The sequence below is a fragment of the Strongylocentrotus purpuratus genome, unplaced genomic scaffold (genome assembly GCF_000002235.5).
Source record: "Strongylocentrotus purpuratus isolate Spur 01 unplaced genomic scaffold, Spur_5.0 spur5_scaffold_6, whole genome shotgun sequence".
Lineage (NCBI taxonomy): Eukaryota > Metazoa > Echinodermata > Echinoidea > Camarodonta > Strongylocentrotidae > Strongylocentrotus > Strongylocentrotus purpuratus.
The window spans coordinates 57,222,925-57,239,072 of NW_022145612.1; the positions used below are offsets into that span (position 1 = coordinate 57,222,925).

The following is a 16,148-nucleotide window of genomic DNA, read 5'->3' on the forward strand; positions in this document are numbered from 1 at the left end:
CTGTTTGTTGCTACGGCAGGCAGCCAGTGAAAACGAATTTGTTTAATCAAATTATGGAAATGCAAGCATTACTTTAAACAAACAGAATTTTGTTATTCCTTGCTCATTTTTCCTGATTGAGGTGACATATGAAAGGGCAGAAACTGAACTTTCTAGAAATGTGATTTTCCCTTTGAAATTCAGATACCGTCCGCCAAATGACTTTTTGGTTCCCTCTCTTCAAATTAATTTTAATCACTCATGCATGAAATATACATCATATGAGTTGCAGCAAATGAAAGAGGAGGATCTAAGCTTTACAAATATGTGTCATTTACTAATTATAATTGTGATTAATTTATGATAAAACATCGATAATTCTCTGTTTCGTTTTTCTGGGGCGCACTGTAGTTTCAAATGTTTGAATGTTCTTTTCCCATGATTATGCTCACATGATCGATAATGCCAAACCAAGTCCTTGTATTTATCAAACTCAACATCCTAACCAAGATAATTCTCCATTGTTCAAAGTATATTCTGAAATTAGACATCTGCTACTCGGATGCTTTACATGCTTTTTACATACATGATGTATTTACTGAAAAGGGAACTGCATGAATTGTAGAATTGTTAAAACTGGATGAAGCTGGTTATGTCAATGTTACCATTTAAGGAAGCTGATAATATTAATAGTTCTATTTACCTATAGACTAGGAACTATACTGCTCTTGATTTTGTATTTCTACTGGGATAGAAAGAGGATGCATACAGTGTTTTAGATGATGTTTCAGTTCATTGTTTCATATTTTACACATTATGAGATAATATTAAAAAAGAAATATATAAGTACTTCTAATTTAAAGCTAAGTGGTATAAAACAGTTATGATTTGCCCTATTGTGAGGATTCATCATATGTGTTGATACAGTTGATATCAATTTACTATGAAGTTTGCAAATCAGTGAGCAAAGCATGGGTTAAATCTTTTATTAAAATTTAAAAAAATTGCAATATTGAAAAACAGTTCAAAATGTAATGAGAGACATGATAAGAGGATTGATTGAAAACAAAGGAATACAATTCCTTACAAATGACTATTATCTATGGTTATAAGGGTATTTAAACCATGGTATAAACTTGATATTTTAAAAAACTTATTCCAGGGTGGTTTATCTTACATTACCAGATTGGTGTGCAATTTAACTGCTTTCATAAACACATCAAAATGTTACATAGAGTACCTTTTATGTTGGACAAAAATTCTATAGAATCAACAATTGTGAGTAGAATAATAGTAAACAAATCCTCATTGTAATGAACAAAGGCTGGAATACTTCATTGCCAAGTCACGCTACTTTCCATGAAATCTTACTGGCCATGGACAGGAAGAATATGAACCAGGAATGAGTTACTTGAGAAACAAACATAGAATTAGATCATTGATAATCCTGCCATGGTGACAATACATCTTAACACAATAAGAATTTCTCATAAAAGAGGATGCCGACTTGTTTGTTTATTTGTTTGTTGACTTGATCAGTGGTGGAAGTAAAAAATTATCTATGTGAGAGGGCAATAACTTGTAATAAAGTTAGACTTGGGTTGACTTTTCTTTCATTCTTTGTATCCTTTCCATTTAGAGATCATATCATTTGTCGTTTCATTAGAAAAGAAAGAATGCTAGAAACATTATTAAAACTGCAAAGGACTAAGCCTGTTTCTGGCAAATCATCTATATATTTACCAAAATAATGAAGTTGAGATCTTCACTATTTTGACAACACATCTACCACTTGAATCCTTACCACAAAAAGAAGTTGACAGTTACATTTTGCATTTGTATTAACAAAATGGTTATACAAGACTGTAGTCTATACGAAGCCTGTCTTTAAAAAGTGTCTATTGCTTTTAAAATTAAAGTTAATACAGATTTCTTTAAACGAACTGGGAGAGAACATTTTTCTTATTCTTGTATCATTTTTTGCAAGGTTTTGGTTAGTGGTGTAATGGACAATTTAGGAGAAAACAATGCTCACTGATTAAATTGTGAATGGAACTAAAAGAAATAGTTCTAAAGATAATTCACATGTCCTTAACACTTCCTTTTCCCTATCGGTCTATCATGAAATAAGCAAAAATCCCACTCTTCTCAAATTGGATAGCATTTCTGGAGGCTTCTAATTACACGAGTTGCCTAATCTTTGTGCGTTACAGCTGATGCAAGGGAGAGGAAAAGTTTCGGAAGCAGTTCGGATCCGGTGCGATCAGGATGAGGTCATCTCTAATCAGATTGGTCAATAGTTACGGACAAAGACACCATTTGGTTGGTATCGGCAGCCAGTACATGGAATGTTGGCTCTTCCATCTACCGTGTGTACATGCATGCTATGACATTGAGAAGTACGTCCAGGTACGCACTGTCATCTGCTTGGAGCTAAAAGGAAGGTTAATACTGTCTAAAATGAGATAATTCTCTGCTGGCTCCGAACAGATGTTATGTGGGTAATGCATAAGATCGTCTGCTAGAAGGGTGTAATTAAACTCAACTTTAACATAAAGTGAACGGCTTTCTGGTTGTGAACAGACAAAATACGGACAATGGATACAATAGCCTTCAGGAGACACAGAGCTAACACCCTTCTGGCTCTGAACAAATGGGCAGTGTATAAGATGGTCTGCAAGAAGGAGGTTAACTCAAACTTTTACAGATGAAACATTATTTTCGAGTTCTGTGGAAGAGATCACTTTAAAACAAGTTGTATGTTTGTCTTGGACAAATGAGAAATTAAACTATGTCTATGACATATGAGACATAATAGAAATGGAAGAAAAAAAATGGATTCGTTGCAAAGAAAAGTATGTTAACCCATTGTCTTGAGAAACTGGGTGGTCTGTCCTGGAATGAAACCTATGGGAGAATTCAGCAATCATGTGCGTTGATTCAATGTCTCTTGACACATGAAATCAAATCACAGAATTTAAAAGTCAGAAAGTGCGAACTTCCCTTCATTTCTTGGAAATGGTTTGCTAACACGTCTCTCAGACGGAAAGTTTGACGTCATCTCTTTCCTGTCCCTACTTCCCCTGCCTGAACATAAAATGATCTGAAGCAACGCCTAGGTTGACATAACGTCCTTATTCAAACTTCACAGCTTACTCAGGCAGAAGTGCATTGACTCAGAATGAAACAATCCTATCGCAATTGGTCAACAGAGAGAGATTACATAATCACTGAAGGAGGGGATATCGCATCATGAATGGAAGAGCCCTTTGATACTACATCCGTAGGTTAAAGATTAACCAGGCTGATTGGTCAAGAACTGCTTAAATATCTATCCAGTCACCAAAATCAGTCAGTTTCTTACAAAGTCACCAAGCGACCAGCAACCTGGAATAATTAGCAGACTTGACTCCGAGTGAAATAGAATTTTAAGGCTGAAAATTTGGAAGTGTACTGAAATCATATTTAAAGATGGCATCCTATCTGAAATCATCCTCATCTGGTATAATGAGATGCTGTATCTTGGTTACCATGGTGACCTCTGCTCTTGCCTGTATGTGTCAACCTTCTCATCCTCAGCAGCAATACTGCAAGGCAAATTTTGGTAAGTTTTTATTCTCTTGACTTTATATAGAATATGGTGTTGACTTTTCTTACATTTCTTGTTAACCCGTTCCTTCCGAAATTATTCAGCCTGATAGCCACCCCACAAACGAGATTAAAAATCGAAAACTCTACTCCTTCGCTGCCGTACAATACCGTGCGACTGTTTAGCGCGCGGAACAATGCGTGTGCGTTGAAGCGACCTAAAGCCTGGCCAGTCGCTTCGACGAGCAGGAACTTAGCGCATGCGCAGATCATTTTGCAATCTGCCGTGCTCTAAGTTCTTTCAGCTCTTCCGTACTGTAGGTTTTTTTTTCTTCGTTATCTTTTTTTCCTCTTCTACCTACTTATTTTGTTCTTCTTTTTTCTCCTCCGTATCTTTTTTTCCTTGTCACTCTTATTCCTCTTCCTTCTTCTTCTTCTTCTTCTTCTTTTTTTTCTTCTTCCTATTCTTCTTATTTATCTCTTTTTATTTTGATACTCGATTTTATGAGAAAATACACAGTTTATAAAAAGTAAACTAATTTAATGTAAGTTTCTATTGCATCAAATTTAATTGAAATAGTTTATCAGCCAAAATTGACTGTTATAATATACGTCGGACAATATACTGTAGCGAAAATATATAAACATGATCAAATGAAACTCAAGAAGAATCCAGAACGGGGGGAGGGGGGGGGGGGGGAGGTGAAAGGAGAGCCAAAATAGCTTACTAATAAATACAGTACAGACTATATAACGATGCGCCCAACTTTCTCTCTCTCTCTCTCTCTCTCACTCTATAAAAACCGTTCATTATACTTCATCTCTCTCATACTGTTTTCTGTTCCGCGATTTCCGAAAGCACGTTTCGAAATATAAATAAGAATTGTTAAAAGTAAGAGTTTGGATATAAAAACATATCTTTTGCAAAAAAATAATATGAAACAATCTTTTTTGACAGAACTAATAAACGTCGGACGAAGGAAATAACTCCTTGGTCGGACATTATACTTTAGCGAATTTGTTTTAATTTAAACTTTTTCTTTTTTTAAAACTATACAAAAGAAACATTCTGAACGGGGGGGGGGGGTTGATCAGATAGACAACTAGCATAATAATAAATACAGTAAAAACTACGTACAACTTTCTATCTCCCTCTCTCTCCCCCCACTCTCTCTCTCTCTCTCTGTATCTGTCAATGTTGTTCCGCCATTTGCTTGTATGCCGGCATCATTCCTTCTTTGAGATAAATTATGATAACATATCCATGATGATGAAAACATACATCTTAAATACTAGGGAACAAAAATAGAGAACGAGCAGCTGATAATGTCAAAATGAATATTACTGTACACAAATTATAGAAAGTAAAAGTTTTGATTTTGAATGTAAATCTCTGTTGCATCAAAATAAAATGAAACGTTCATTATATCGACGGAAATAATATACATCGGACTTATACGTTACCACAAAAGGGTCATCTAGAAATAGGTGGATAACATTATAAGAGAAAGAAGAGAAAGAATGAAACTTTCTCTTTCAAAAACAGAAGAACAATGGAGAGGGAGACAAGGACAAATACACAATAAATAAATATAAACAAGATAGGATTCTAGAGCGGAAGATGATATAGGGGAAACGAAATAGTTCGGAAGTATTGCCTAGAAAGCAAAATAATTATTCTGTTTTATTTACTAATGTAAAGCGCTTTGATCATGTTTTATGTAAAGGCGCTATATAATATCAATTTGTATGAATATATTGGCAAATTTTGACAATTATAGTTTGTATGTATTGACAAAGTACATACAAATACAAATGACACAGAAATGTCTGCAAGTATTTGGGACCTATAATAGAATATGTGAAAAGAGCTATATCTTTGTCTATGGCCCATGATCCCACAGCTTAGTTACGTAAGAGGAACAAAGAACGTTGACGGATGTAAAGGTTGTTGTCATGGTTATAAACCCCAACAATAGAAGAGCGAAGTAAGGTAAGGGTATAATTGAATGACAATGACCTGGCTTACAGCATTGATGATACTACATGTATAACCCTGTTTTTTTTTGTGTGTGTTTTGGGGGAGTGGGGTCTTGTTGTTTTTGCAATCATTCAAAGATAATATCAATCATACAAGATAAAGGAATGAACAAGAATATGCTAAAATGTAACAGACAAAAAGATGATGATGAGAAATGATTGTTTCTCTCTCTTTTTTCTCTCTTTTTCACTCTCTTTATGTGCCTCTCTCCCTCTCTCTTTCCTCTCTCTCTCTCTCTCTCTTTCTCTCTCCACTTTCTCCCTCTCTCTCTCCGTCTGTCTCTCTGTCTATCTGCCAATGTTGTTCCGCCATTTGCTTGTATGCCGGCACCATTCCTTCTTTGAGATTAATTATTATAACATAAAATTATCACTGATGATGTACATTATTATACCTTATATTTATTATAGGGAGCGAAAAAGAAAACGAGCGGCTGATAAGATTAGAAAAATATTACTGTACAATATTTATACAAAATAAAAACTTTGAATGTAAATCTCTGTTGCATCAAACTGATATAAACAATTTTTATTATGCTATATTGACGGTACTATTATCCGTTGGACATTATGCTCTAGCCAAAAGATATAAACAAACAAAAAAGAGAAAAACTAAAGAAAAAATCTGAGGTGAGTGTGGGGGGGGGGGGGGGGGTAGTCGGTGAGAAAAATATCATAATAATAAATACAAAACAGACTACGTCAAACTTTCTATCTATCCTACCCCCGCCCACCCTTCTCTCTCTCTCTCTCTCCCTCTCGCTGTCTCTCTCTCTCTCTCTCTCTCTTTCTACGTCGTTTTCCATCTTCATCTTTCATAATGTTGTCTACTATTCCGCCATTTACTTGCATGCCGGCATCATCCCTTCCTTGAGATTAATTATTATAACATATCCCTGATGTTATACGTCAGACATTATACTTTAGCGAAAAGATATAATCAAACAAAAAAAGAAACGTACACAAAAGAAAAACAATCAGAGCTGGGGGGGGGGGGGATCGGAGATAACTTTCTATCTCCCCCTCTTTCTCAAATAATTTATATCTCCTCTCACATATACATCCCCCCTCTCACATATGCCTTAGTATAGGGAACGCTATAGAGAGTGAGCGGCTGATAAAGTCGAAATGAGAAGAATATTACTGTCCAATACTTATGAAAGTAAAACTTTTGAATGTAAATCTCTGTTGCATCAAACTGCTATACAAAAATGTTTATTATGCTATACTGACGTTACTATACGTCAGAAATCATACTTTAGCCAGAAAATATAAACAAACAAAAAGAGAGACAAACTAAATAATAAATCTGAGCTTTGAGGGGGGGGGGGGGGTCGGTGATACAAAATGTCATAATAATAAATCCAACATACACCTGATCAAAACACGTTTTCGGAGATTAAATCGAGTACAACCTCGCGATCTTGCTTTAGACTTATAATACTGCTTGTTGTTGTTGACAATAGAGAGCTGACCTTTGGATTTTCCTTTCATGTGCAGTGAAGTGCATTGTTCCGCGCGTGCCGCGTGCCGTTATAGGCTTTGACTTTGCGCTGCTCCCAATTGAAATACCAGCAGTATCGGTATTCTGTGCATGGAAGGTCTCAGCGAAAGTCAATATTTGTGGGACAGACATCGCGGAGCTCCATACGCTGCTGTACGAATTTCATGTGAGAGAAAACTTGACATGCTTATGAAAAAGTACAAATATAATGAATAATATTAAAGTAAACAAAACAGGAGTAATGGATAATGATAGCATATACTTTGGATAAACCCTCAAATCCACTAGTTTAGTGAATTAATGGCAGGGAAAGGCAATTTTAGGCTTGTAAAGACGTCGTCTACCTGCGTATTATGGGAACCTGGTATACCAGGTTCCCGTCTGTGAGTGGGCTCCACGGGAGCCTGGTATACCAGGTTCCCGGAAGGAACGGGTTAAATGAACAGCCATTGCAAACAAGCTGGATTAATACTTTTGGGTCATATGGAGTCTCATAAAAGTTTAATCTGCATTTAAAAGCTAAAATGAACATAGATACATGACAGTCTTTCTGTTCAATCTGCAGTGAAAAGGTTACCTTTTTTAATGGCAGACAGTATCAAGAAGTTTAAGTCTTTCCTCTATCTTTCACTCCATTTTATTTTCAAACAGGACCATACACTTTATTATAATCAGCACCATTCTAGCATTTGAAGGAATAAAAATGAAAAAACATTTCAAAAGACCAAGAGTAATGAGTGATTAAACAATAGATAGTTAGATATATAGATAGAGAGATAGAGAGAAAGGAAGAGTGGAGAGGGATAGAAAGAAGGATTGCAATGCAATTTACAGTCACATTCCAATCTACTTGTGAAATCAAAAGTATAACATCATATAGCTTTCAAATACAAGAGGTTATTCATAGTCAATTTGATTAAATTTTATGTATGTTTTAATCTCCTAACAGTGCTAACAGGACACGTCTTGGAAAAGAATCCAATAGACGACATACAACTGAGAGGGCGCTTTGGTCAATTTGAGTATGTGATCAACGTGGACAAGATCTTCAAGGAGAATGAGAATCTGAAGAAGGGTGCGTCAGGGTTCCCACTGTCTATCTTGACCTCACCAGGGGATAGTCTCTGTGGACCAAAGTCACTCAAGATTGGAACAAAGTATCTCATAGCAGGTAAGCACATAATGCCTTCAAATCACTATTAGTATTGATTGTGGACAGCCAGAATGTTGTTAATTACGTCAATGTATATGATTTAAAAACCTTCTGGCTTATAATTGGCACTTGATCCTATAGAGGATAACATGTGCCAACTTAAATCATGAAAATTTATATCTTACTCGACTCTTGACAATATTATGCCTTTCATGAGAACATAATAATGTACTTAATAATGTAAGTTTGCCAAAACTTAACTCCCATGCTATGAACAATAAAACTACCGGTATCTGAAATAAGAAACTTCATACATTTTGCATGCTTCTGAAAAAATGTTGTGACTATATAACCTAAGGACAAATCTGATATCACACCTAAAATAAAAATCATCACTTGTAAAGATGTAGCTTTCCTTTTTCTCTCTGGAGCAAAAAAATATTAATGAAATGTATTGTTTTGTTTGTCAGGTAGCGTTGTTGATGGTGAGCTTCACATCAGTGCATGCGATTGGATACAGGAATGGAGAGATGTAACACAGCAACAGAAAAAAGGAATCAAGAACTTCTACAGCGCATACTGCTCTCAGTGCACGGTAAGTCCACTATACCTATTCTTAAAATTTGAAGATTTAAAAAAAAAGTTTGGGATGGTGTAATTTCTATTCCAAGAAAACTGTATCTTATACATTTCTAAATTTCAATAACTTCAGGCTACTCTTACTTCCTATTTAGAAACTTAGTTATTAGTCTACACGTTTTCCCTACCTTTTTTGTTATGAAGGGGGGGGGGGGGTAGTGACAAAAAAGAAACAAAGAAAGATACAAGAGAGGCAGACAGATAAAAGAGAGGCGACTTTTTGTAATACCAATCATGGAGGATAAACAGTAGTAAACTAGTTTTTAATGTGCGAGATGAAAAATATCTCAGCACTTTTTAGTTCATCACTAAAAATGCTATTGTCTATTTTTCATGACTTGGTATGGCAACATAATTATATTGATACAAGGGATGATACAAAGTGATGATTCTATAAGCTCTAAAAATTGTGCTTAATCATTGCACACAAAAAAAATTAACCCAAGACAACTAGGGATTGAGTCTATGGAATCACATGCTATACTAAATGCAAATGGTAACCAGCAGGTTTAGTGAGCTAGGACCACACCCTTGACTTTCATCTCCTTTATGTCGCTCAGATCCAGTCTACCATGGGAGGGTTCAGGCAGACCGGTGGAGGGGCGGCCGGTGGGTGTATCTATGACCCCGCCCCTAGCATGGTGAATGGTGTGGAGGACTGCCAGGCTCTCTATGCTACCTGCATCATTCAACAGGGACAGGCGTGTCAGTGGTATCACCGTGGTAACGACTACCAGGACTGCATCAACAGGAACAAGCCTTACTACCATGGGGTCGAGACCACGCAGAGTGTCAATTTTCCAATCATGGATGATGTTATGACGTAATACCAACATGATGTAGAGGATTTCCAAAGACCTCTATGCTATCTATCACCATGGTAATGACTACCAGGACTGTATCCAGAGGAACAGACTCTGTACCAGGGGTTGAAGACAACATGAAGTGTCAATTTTCCTGTCATGGATGATATTATGATGTTATACCCATATCAGCATGATAATCTACTTAACTGTTTGAAATAAGTGCTCACGATGTTTTAAGAAAATAAGTGCATATAGCACTCTAAATATGAACACAGGTTTTCATATCTGATTGGACCAGTCTTGTGTCCGTTCATGTGTATATAAGAGTTGCACAGAGTACTTATCTGTTCTGAAAAAGAGATCTTCCTTGAAATATGATCTAAAGTCAGAGTTTGTCAGCTCAGAAAATTTGACATATCTTGCCTATTATTTATTGCAAGTATAAAATATATTGTATATAGTTAATATATTTGTAGAATATTGTAAGTTCAAATAAATGTGCAAAGCAGACAGGAGGAATCCCTGTGTCAAAAAAGAAAATGACAGAAGCCCAGCAAAAAGTATGAAATAACATACAATAAAAATGATGTTCCTGCACTTTGCTACACAATATTTAAATTGAAACTTAGTTTGTTACTAATGGATGGTAAATTAGGGGGAATTCCATCTTTTTTATTACACCATATTTCATATTACTTCAGACTTAGGTGAATACAAACTCACTGAAAGACAGACCAAGGATGTTGAACAAAATCATGGTTCATCTTTCGAGTAAAAGTACCAAAATGTTAGTAACTCCAAATTGAGAAATATAGATAGCGCCATCTACTGTCTACTGTTGTACAGCTGCTTTCTCCTTCAATCAGTTTAGGAGTATACTCTACCTGCAAACTGGGATTGCCATACGGATAAATAAAAAAGAAGATGAATAATCCAATGTGATAATTAAAAAAAATGAATAAAAATTACAATTTCTATGATAAAAAAAGTAACTTCTATGATTTCCATTGCTTTGACATTTCGCATTCTGATATAACTCTTTTGAATACCGGTAAGTTTATTTTAAGCAGTTCTACAAGGGCAAAATAGGAAAAGAGTGAGAGAGAAAGATATTAAGAAGGAATGAAAGAAAGATTGATGGGATGGGAAAGGGAAGAGATGTAAGGGCACAAAATAAGATACAGAGAGAGAGAGAGAGAGAGAGAGAGAGAGAGAAAAGGAGAACATAATATAAGGAAATAAAAGAAAGAGTACAGGAGTGACGCAAATAGAATTACAATCAAATATGACCTATGAATAAGAAGAAAAAGAAAAAACAAATGGGAAAGAGATAATTGGATAGAGGAATTGAATATAAATATATATATAGACAGAGAGACAGAGAGACAGAGAGAGAGAGGGAGACCGAGAGAGAGGGAGGGAGGGAGGGAGGGAGGGAGGGAGGGAGAGAATAAATGATTAAGTTAAATAATTGTATCCGAGCACTAAAACTTTGCAATTTTCAAAGTTTCTCAAGAAAACAGCCATCATTATATTTAATTTGTGAAAGTTTCTGGCTTACACAAGTAAAATTAAATATAGGTCATAGAAGAGAGAGAGAGAGAGAGAGAGAGAGAGAGAGAGAGAGAGAGAGAGAGAGAGAGAGAGAGAGAGAGAGAGAGAGAAGAAAAGAGACTGACAAAAAGTTATGAAAAGAATTATTTTTTCTTGAGTTTAGCTTGAGTCTCAACTCTGTCCTGGATCCTATTATTGCTATTGATAATCCGTGACTGTGATGGGAGGAGCCATAATTCAATTTTATCTGAGTAAATAAAACATCATAAATTGATTCATTATCAACTGCCTGATTTCACGTTCCCCTAATTTCCTTATTAACAAAATCTTTGAATGAAACAGCGATTCATCTCCTTGCTCCTTCCTTTCAAAAATAACCTAGAGCAAATAAGATTCCAGAGGATATTTTCAATTACACCTAATAAAATTCATTTTAATGATGGAAAGTACTGATGTGATATGAAGTGACAATCAGTGTGCAAATAGGAAGGAAGGGATGAAAAATATGGATGTATCAGGGTTATTTTTCAGTAAAAGGGAAAAATAGGGAAATGTTTTACTTTTTTATTTGACCAATTGACAAGGAAGTGCCCCTGAAGTGGCCCACATAGCTATATACTATGAATAAATAAAGTTTATGTGAATAAATATTCCCTTTGACCTATTTTCCTGTCTTCATTCAAAGTCATCCCAAATTCATTATCCGAAATAATAATTACATTGAGCAATTAAATGTAAAGTATGCTTACAACATGTTAAGACCACATGGTGGACTCATACAGCTCAACTATCTATGCTGCCCTCTCAAGTCTAAATCTATGCAATGTTTCTTGATTTTTGCTATCATGGTACAGCGAGCTGAATATAAAACATGAATCTTATGTCACAGAATAAATGTTGAATTTAATAATTAGATTTTTACAATCTAAACAGAGATTTTTTCAAACAAATAGTATTGAAGGAGCAATCACACCTTAAATATTATTTTAATTCCTATGATTCAGTGTTGAAATATACTATCATTTTTTCACTTATTGCCTTAACACGATAGAAAATACTTTCAAAAAATCAACTCAAAGGTAATTCCAATACACTCATGTTTGGATTACATATTACATCTCTTTCATGTTCACATATATTAATGGGTGACGCACAAGGCTACCGGAACTGCCTCAACTTGACTCTTTTTAAAGTAGTTGCGATCGTGTCCTCTGTTTATACCCCTCCCCTCCCTCAGTTCTTGTAAGAACTGTTTCTGAAATCCTCATAGGAACTAGTATACATATTTTGTATACACTCGTTCATGGAAAGCATACACTATGTGACAAGAGGTTTATATGTACCATTTTAAGCTTGGGAAAGTTTGTATTGCACCTTTTGCCAAAATATTATTGGATTACCATTTAATCATGAATTTTAAATGATAACAACATCAACATTACAACTAATGCTGTCAGCTCCAGTTAGCATTTGGCGCTAGATATGTATATAGTTAACTATGCAAGTAGTCTAGCATTGCAGACCTGGCTAGGTTTTAGTCTGTTGCTTACAAAACACACACAAATGTACTCAAGGTACACAAACTTAGACAAACAGATCATTATCCAGTCTGCCATGTAATATTGAAGAGATAACCAGTATTATAATGTATATTTTTTTAGATAAAGACATTATCTAGCTTGTATTCCTTTCATTTCCAGCAAACTGTGGTCTTTTCTCCAAAGCTAGAGTTCCATACAGGTGCATGGATGACACGCAATGCAAATTAACACTTGACATTGAGGTTATGAGCTCCTTGATTGGACGTCATAAACTAATTAAAACAGGGAAATCAAAGAAATGCAATATTTCCTCCTCTGCCTCCAAATGTCGAAAAAACAATAACGTCCTCTGACGCCCCAATAATAAACAAAACTTGTTTTTGTCCCTAGCAGGTGAGTGGACTTATGACATGTTTGCTTCTTCTTCTTTCAAAACTGACCTGTCATCAAAATATGATTTTGTCTATGATGAAAGAGTGGACAGAGCTGCTTGCATTACAGAAGATATGTTTAAACACAATTCAAATATTTCAAGCAACTTGTTGTTAGCCACTCAGGGTTGTGTACTAAGGATTTGCATTAAAACATATCTCTTTCATGCAAGTGCCACCTATTCTCTGACATTCTAATACTGACTTCCTCCTACTGATCAGCAGCAAAGTCACTTTTATCTGATTAAAATGAAACAAAAATCAACTTATATATGTATTTATTGTGAATCAATTTTTACTCAATGTTGAGTGGTTGAAAAAGAATATATAAGCCCAGACTAATTACTGGGTACATTACTATCTTCGTAAGGAACTAGATTCATGAACTGCAAAGTTGAAAAGTTGAATTAAAAATCTGTTAGATGGTCTAAAATGAACTAAACGTTGGAAAGAGCTATAAACAATATATTGTTAGAGGACTTTGTAGATGTAGATTCCATAACTCTTGTTCCTTATTTTCTAGTCATAACACCAAACCAATATTAAATGCAGAAAAAGATATCAAACCTTTTAAGATTACCAATTTGATATAGGCTGCATGTGCACTAGTAAAATCACATTTAATTTGCACATACCAGTCAAAATCCATGGGAAGCATTTGCAAGCTCATTCACATGTGTAAATCTAGGGAAGAAATGTTTTCATGAACCAATATTAATATAGGGGAAATGGATATTTCCTGATAATGTTTTTTAATTTTTTTCTCAAAGAGAATTTGTCAACCTATTGCTATTCAGAAATAATCATTTCCATGAGCAATATTTGAAGCAACTTGTACTTTTGTGGTGATAGGTATAGAGAAGTGATATTCTGAGAAGTAGATGCCATATGTTATTGACTTCATGGTCATGAGGCGTTACTTCCTATGTGATATCCAATGAGGGTGTGATTATATGAAGCTAGGTTAAAAAGATTGCAATCTTTTATGGGTCATCCACCTTTTTGTGCAATCCCCGATACATTTCCAACGATGTAGTAATAATTGTTTGATCTAAACCACAGGAATATGTAAAAGAAACAGTGAAAGTAAACGATTAAACTTAAAATATTTCAGATCTAAAAAACTCTGTGGAAGAGTGGTTTCTCCTTTAAAGCTACCCTCACAAGGTTACATTTCCTCTCATGATAGGAGACATTTCATCTGCAGTTGCCTTTCTCCACCCAGGTGTAAGATATATGATATATGTACCTGGTAGCTTTATGGGTGCTCAGTGGTAGGCAGGTGTTGAAAAATGCTTTGAGTGATATATTCAAATGATGTTTGTATATACTATTTGGCTGATTTCTATGGAATAGTGTAAATCATTTGTGTGCCAGGCAGATATAACAAACTCTTGTCTCGACTCATTACCAAATCCTCCATAGACTGTTTATTATATACTCACCCCCCTAAAGAATAGAATACTATAACAAGTCTGAGTCTACTTTTACAAAACTACATTTAAAACAATAACAATGTAGGCCATTTTAAAGAACAGAATACTTCAGAATGTCCGAGTTCATAAAACTGCAATTGCAACAATGAGACATTAACCAGCAACTTAACCAGGCAGGGTGTAGAAGATATTCCATAGTCAGCCTGGCCTATGATTGATTCCTAAAATGGGTTGGTGAAAGGAGAGAACATTGAACCAATTAAACTCCCTTGACCCCAAGACATGACCCACATTCCCTCTACATTCATGTTGACATAGTCAAACAAACATGAGTTTTGAAGCATACTTCCTTCCCATTCTCACCATATGAGAACATGGCATGCTTTTCTTTCTTTTCTATCAAACTTGAGGTTATTAACTTTCAGTTATATTTTCTTTAAATGACTGTTTTAAAAAGAGGATAAGCATTGCAAAAATAGGTATTTGTCCAATTTTGCATAAAAGAGAACTCAAATATACTTTAAGAAAACCATTTATAAAATTTAAGTTAAAATATTGGGAAATCCCCTTTATTTCAATAAATTCATGATATTTACATGCAAAAGTTTATATATTAATATGTTTGCAAGTCTCTATGCAAGTCTCTACCTGTAATCTCGTAGTATGTGGCCACATCGTCCATTATTCATGTATGTTCCAGCGTTAAAGTATGGTTCAATGTCTGATACATGTTCTGGGAACAATTGTGGAACAATTCTGTGGACTATTTCCTATATTAACCTAATAACTTACCTAATACTATACCTTATTCATGAGCATAAACTTAAAAACTTTAACATAATTGAAACCCTAACCCTAACCCCATATCCTAAATGAAGCCAGGATCAAAATGTCACCAGAGCAAATGTTGGATAACCTACATGTACATGAACTTTTCAATCACATTTTTTGTGTATTACTGATCTGCTGTATTGCACCCAACTAAAGTATTTAACTCTCAATTATGATTGAATTTGACTTTTCCAGGTAGTCTGGTTGTTTATGAAGTGTTCCTAACATGCTATCAATTTCAAATGAGACGTAACAGGAAGCATCCTTTCTCTCACTGCACGTAACTCACGATTCAGAAAACATTGCGAAGGGCTCATGATAATATAACCATCAGAATAGATTTTATCTTTCAGATGAGAAATGTAAGACTCACGGAAGTGAAATAGATATTGGTCAAGACATGAAGGGAATTAGTCAACTTTCCGATAATCCAAATGTCTTCCCGGGTAATTTTTAAATGAACATGAATATTTTCAAAAGGAAACAAGTGTCTACCACGATGATGCGATGAATGTTACCATCAATGAACAAAATGTCAAGCAGCCTTTCTTTTTAAAGGGAAATAAAGTTCTATTAAAACTTTGGCATGAATGGTAGCCCTACCCCCCCCCCACACACACACACAGAAACAAAATAGAAATCAAAA

General features: G+C 35.1%; 1 protein-coding gene across 1 annotated transcript; it reads left to right on the plus strand.

Moving 5' to 3' along the window:
* Positions 1–3,134: 3,134 nt before the first annotated feature.
* Positions 3,135–10,837, plus strand: LOC575337 (metalloproteinase inhibitor 1). Its single transcript, XM_775744.5, has 4 exons — positions 3,135–3,583; positions 8,061–8,282; positions 8,735–8,859; positions 9,464–10,837. The coding sequence occupies exons 1-4, from the start codon at positions 3,451–3,453 to the stop codon at positions 9,728–9,730; spliced, it is 747 nt and encodes a 248-aa protein (XP_780837.2). The 5' UTR covers positions 3,135–3,450; the 3' UTR covers positions 9,731–10,837.
* Positions 10,838–16,148: the final 5,311 nt, after the last annotated feature.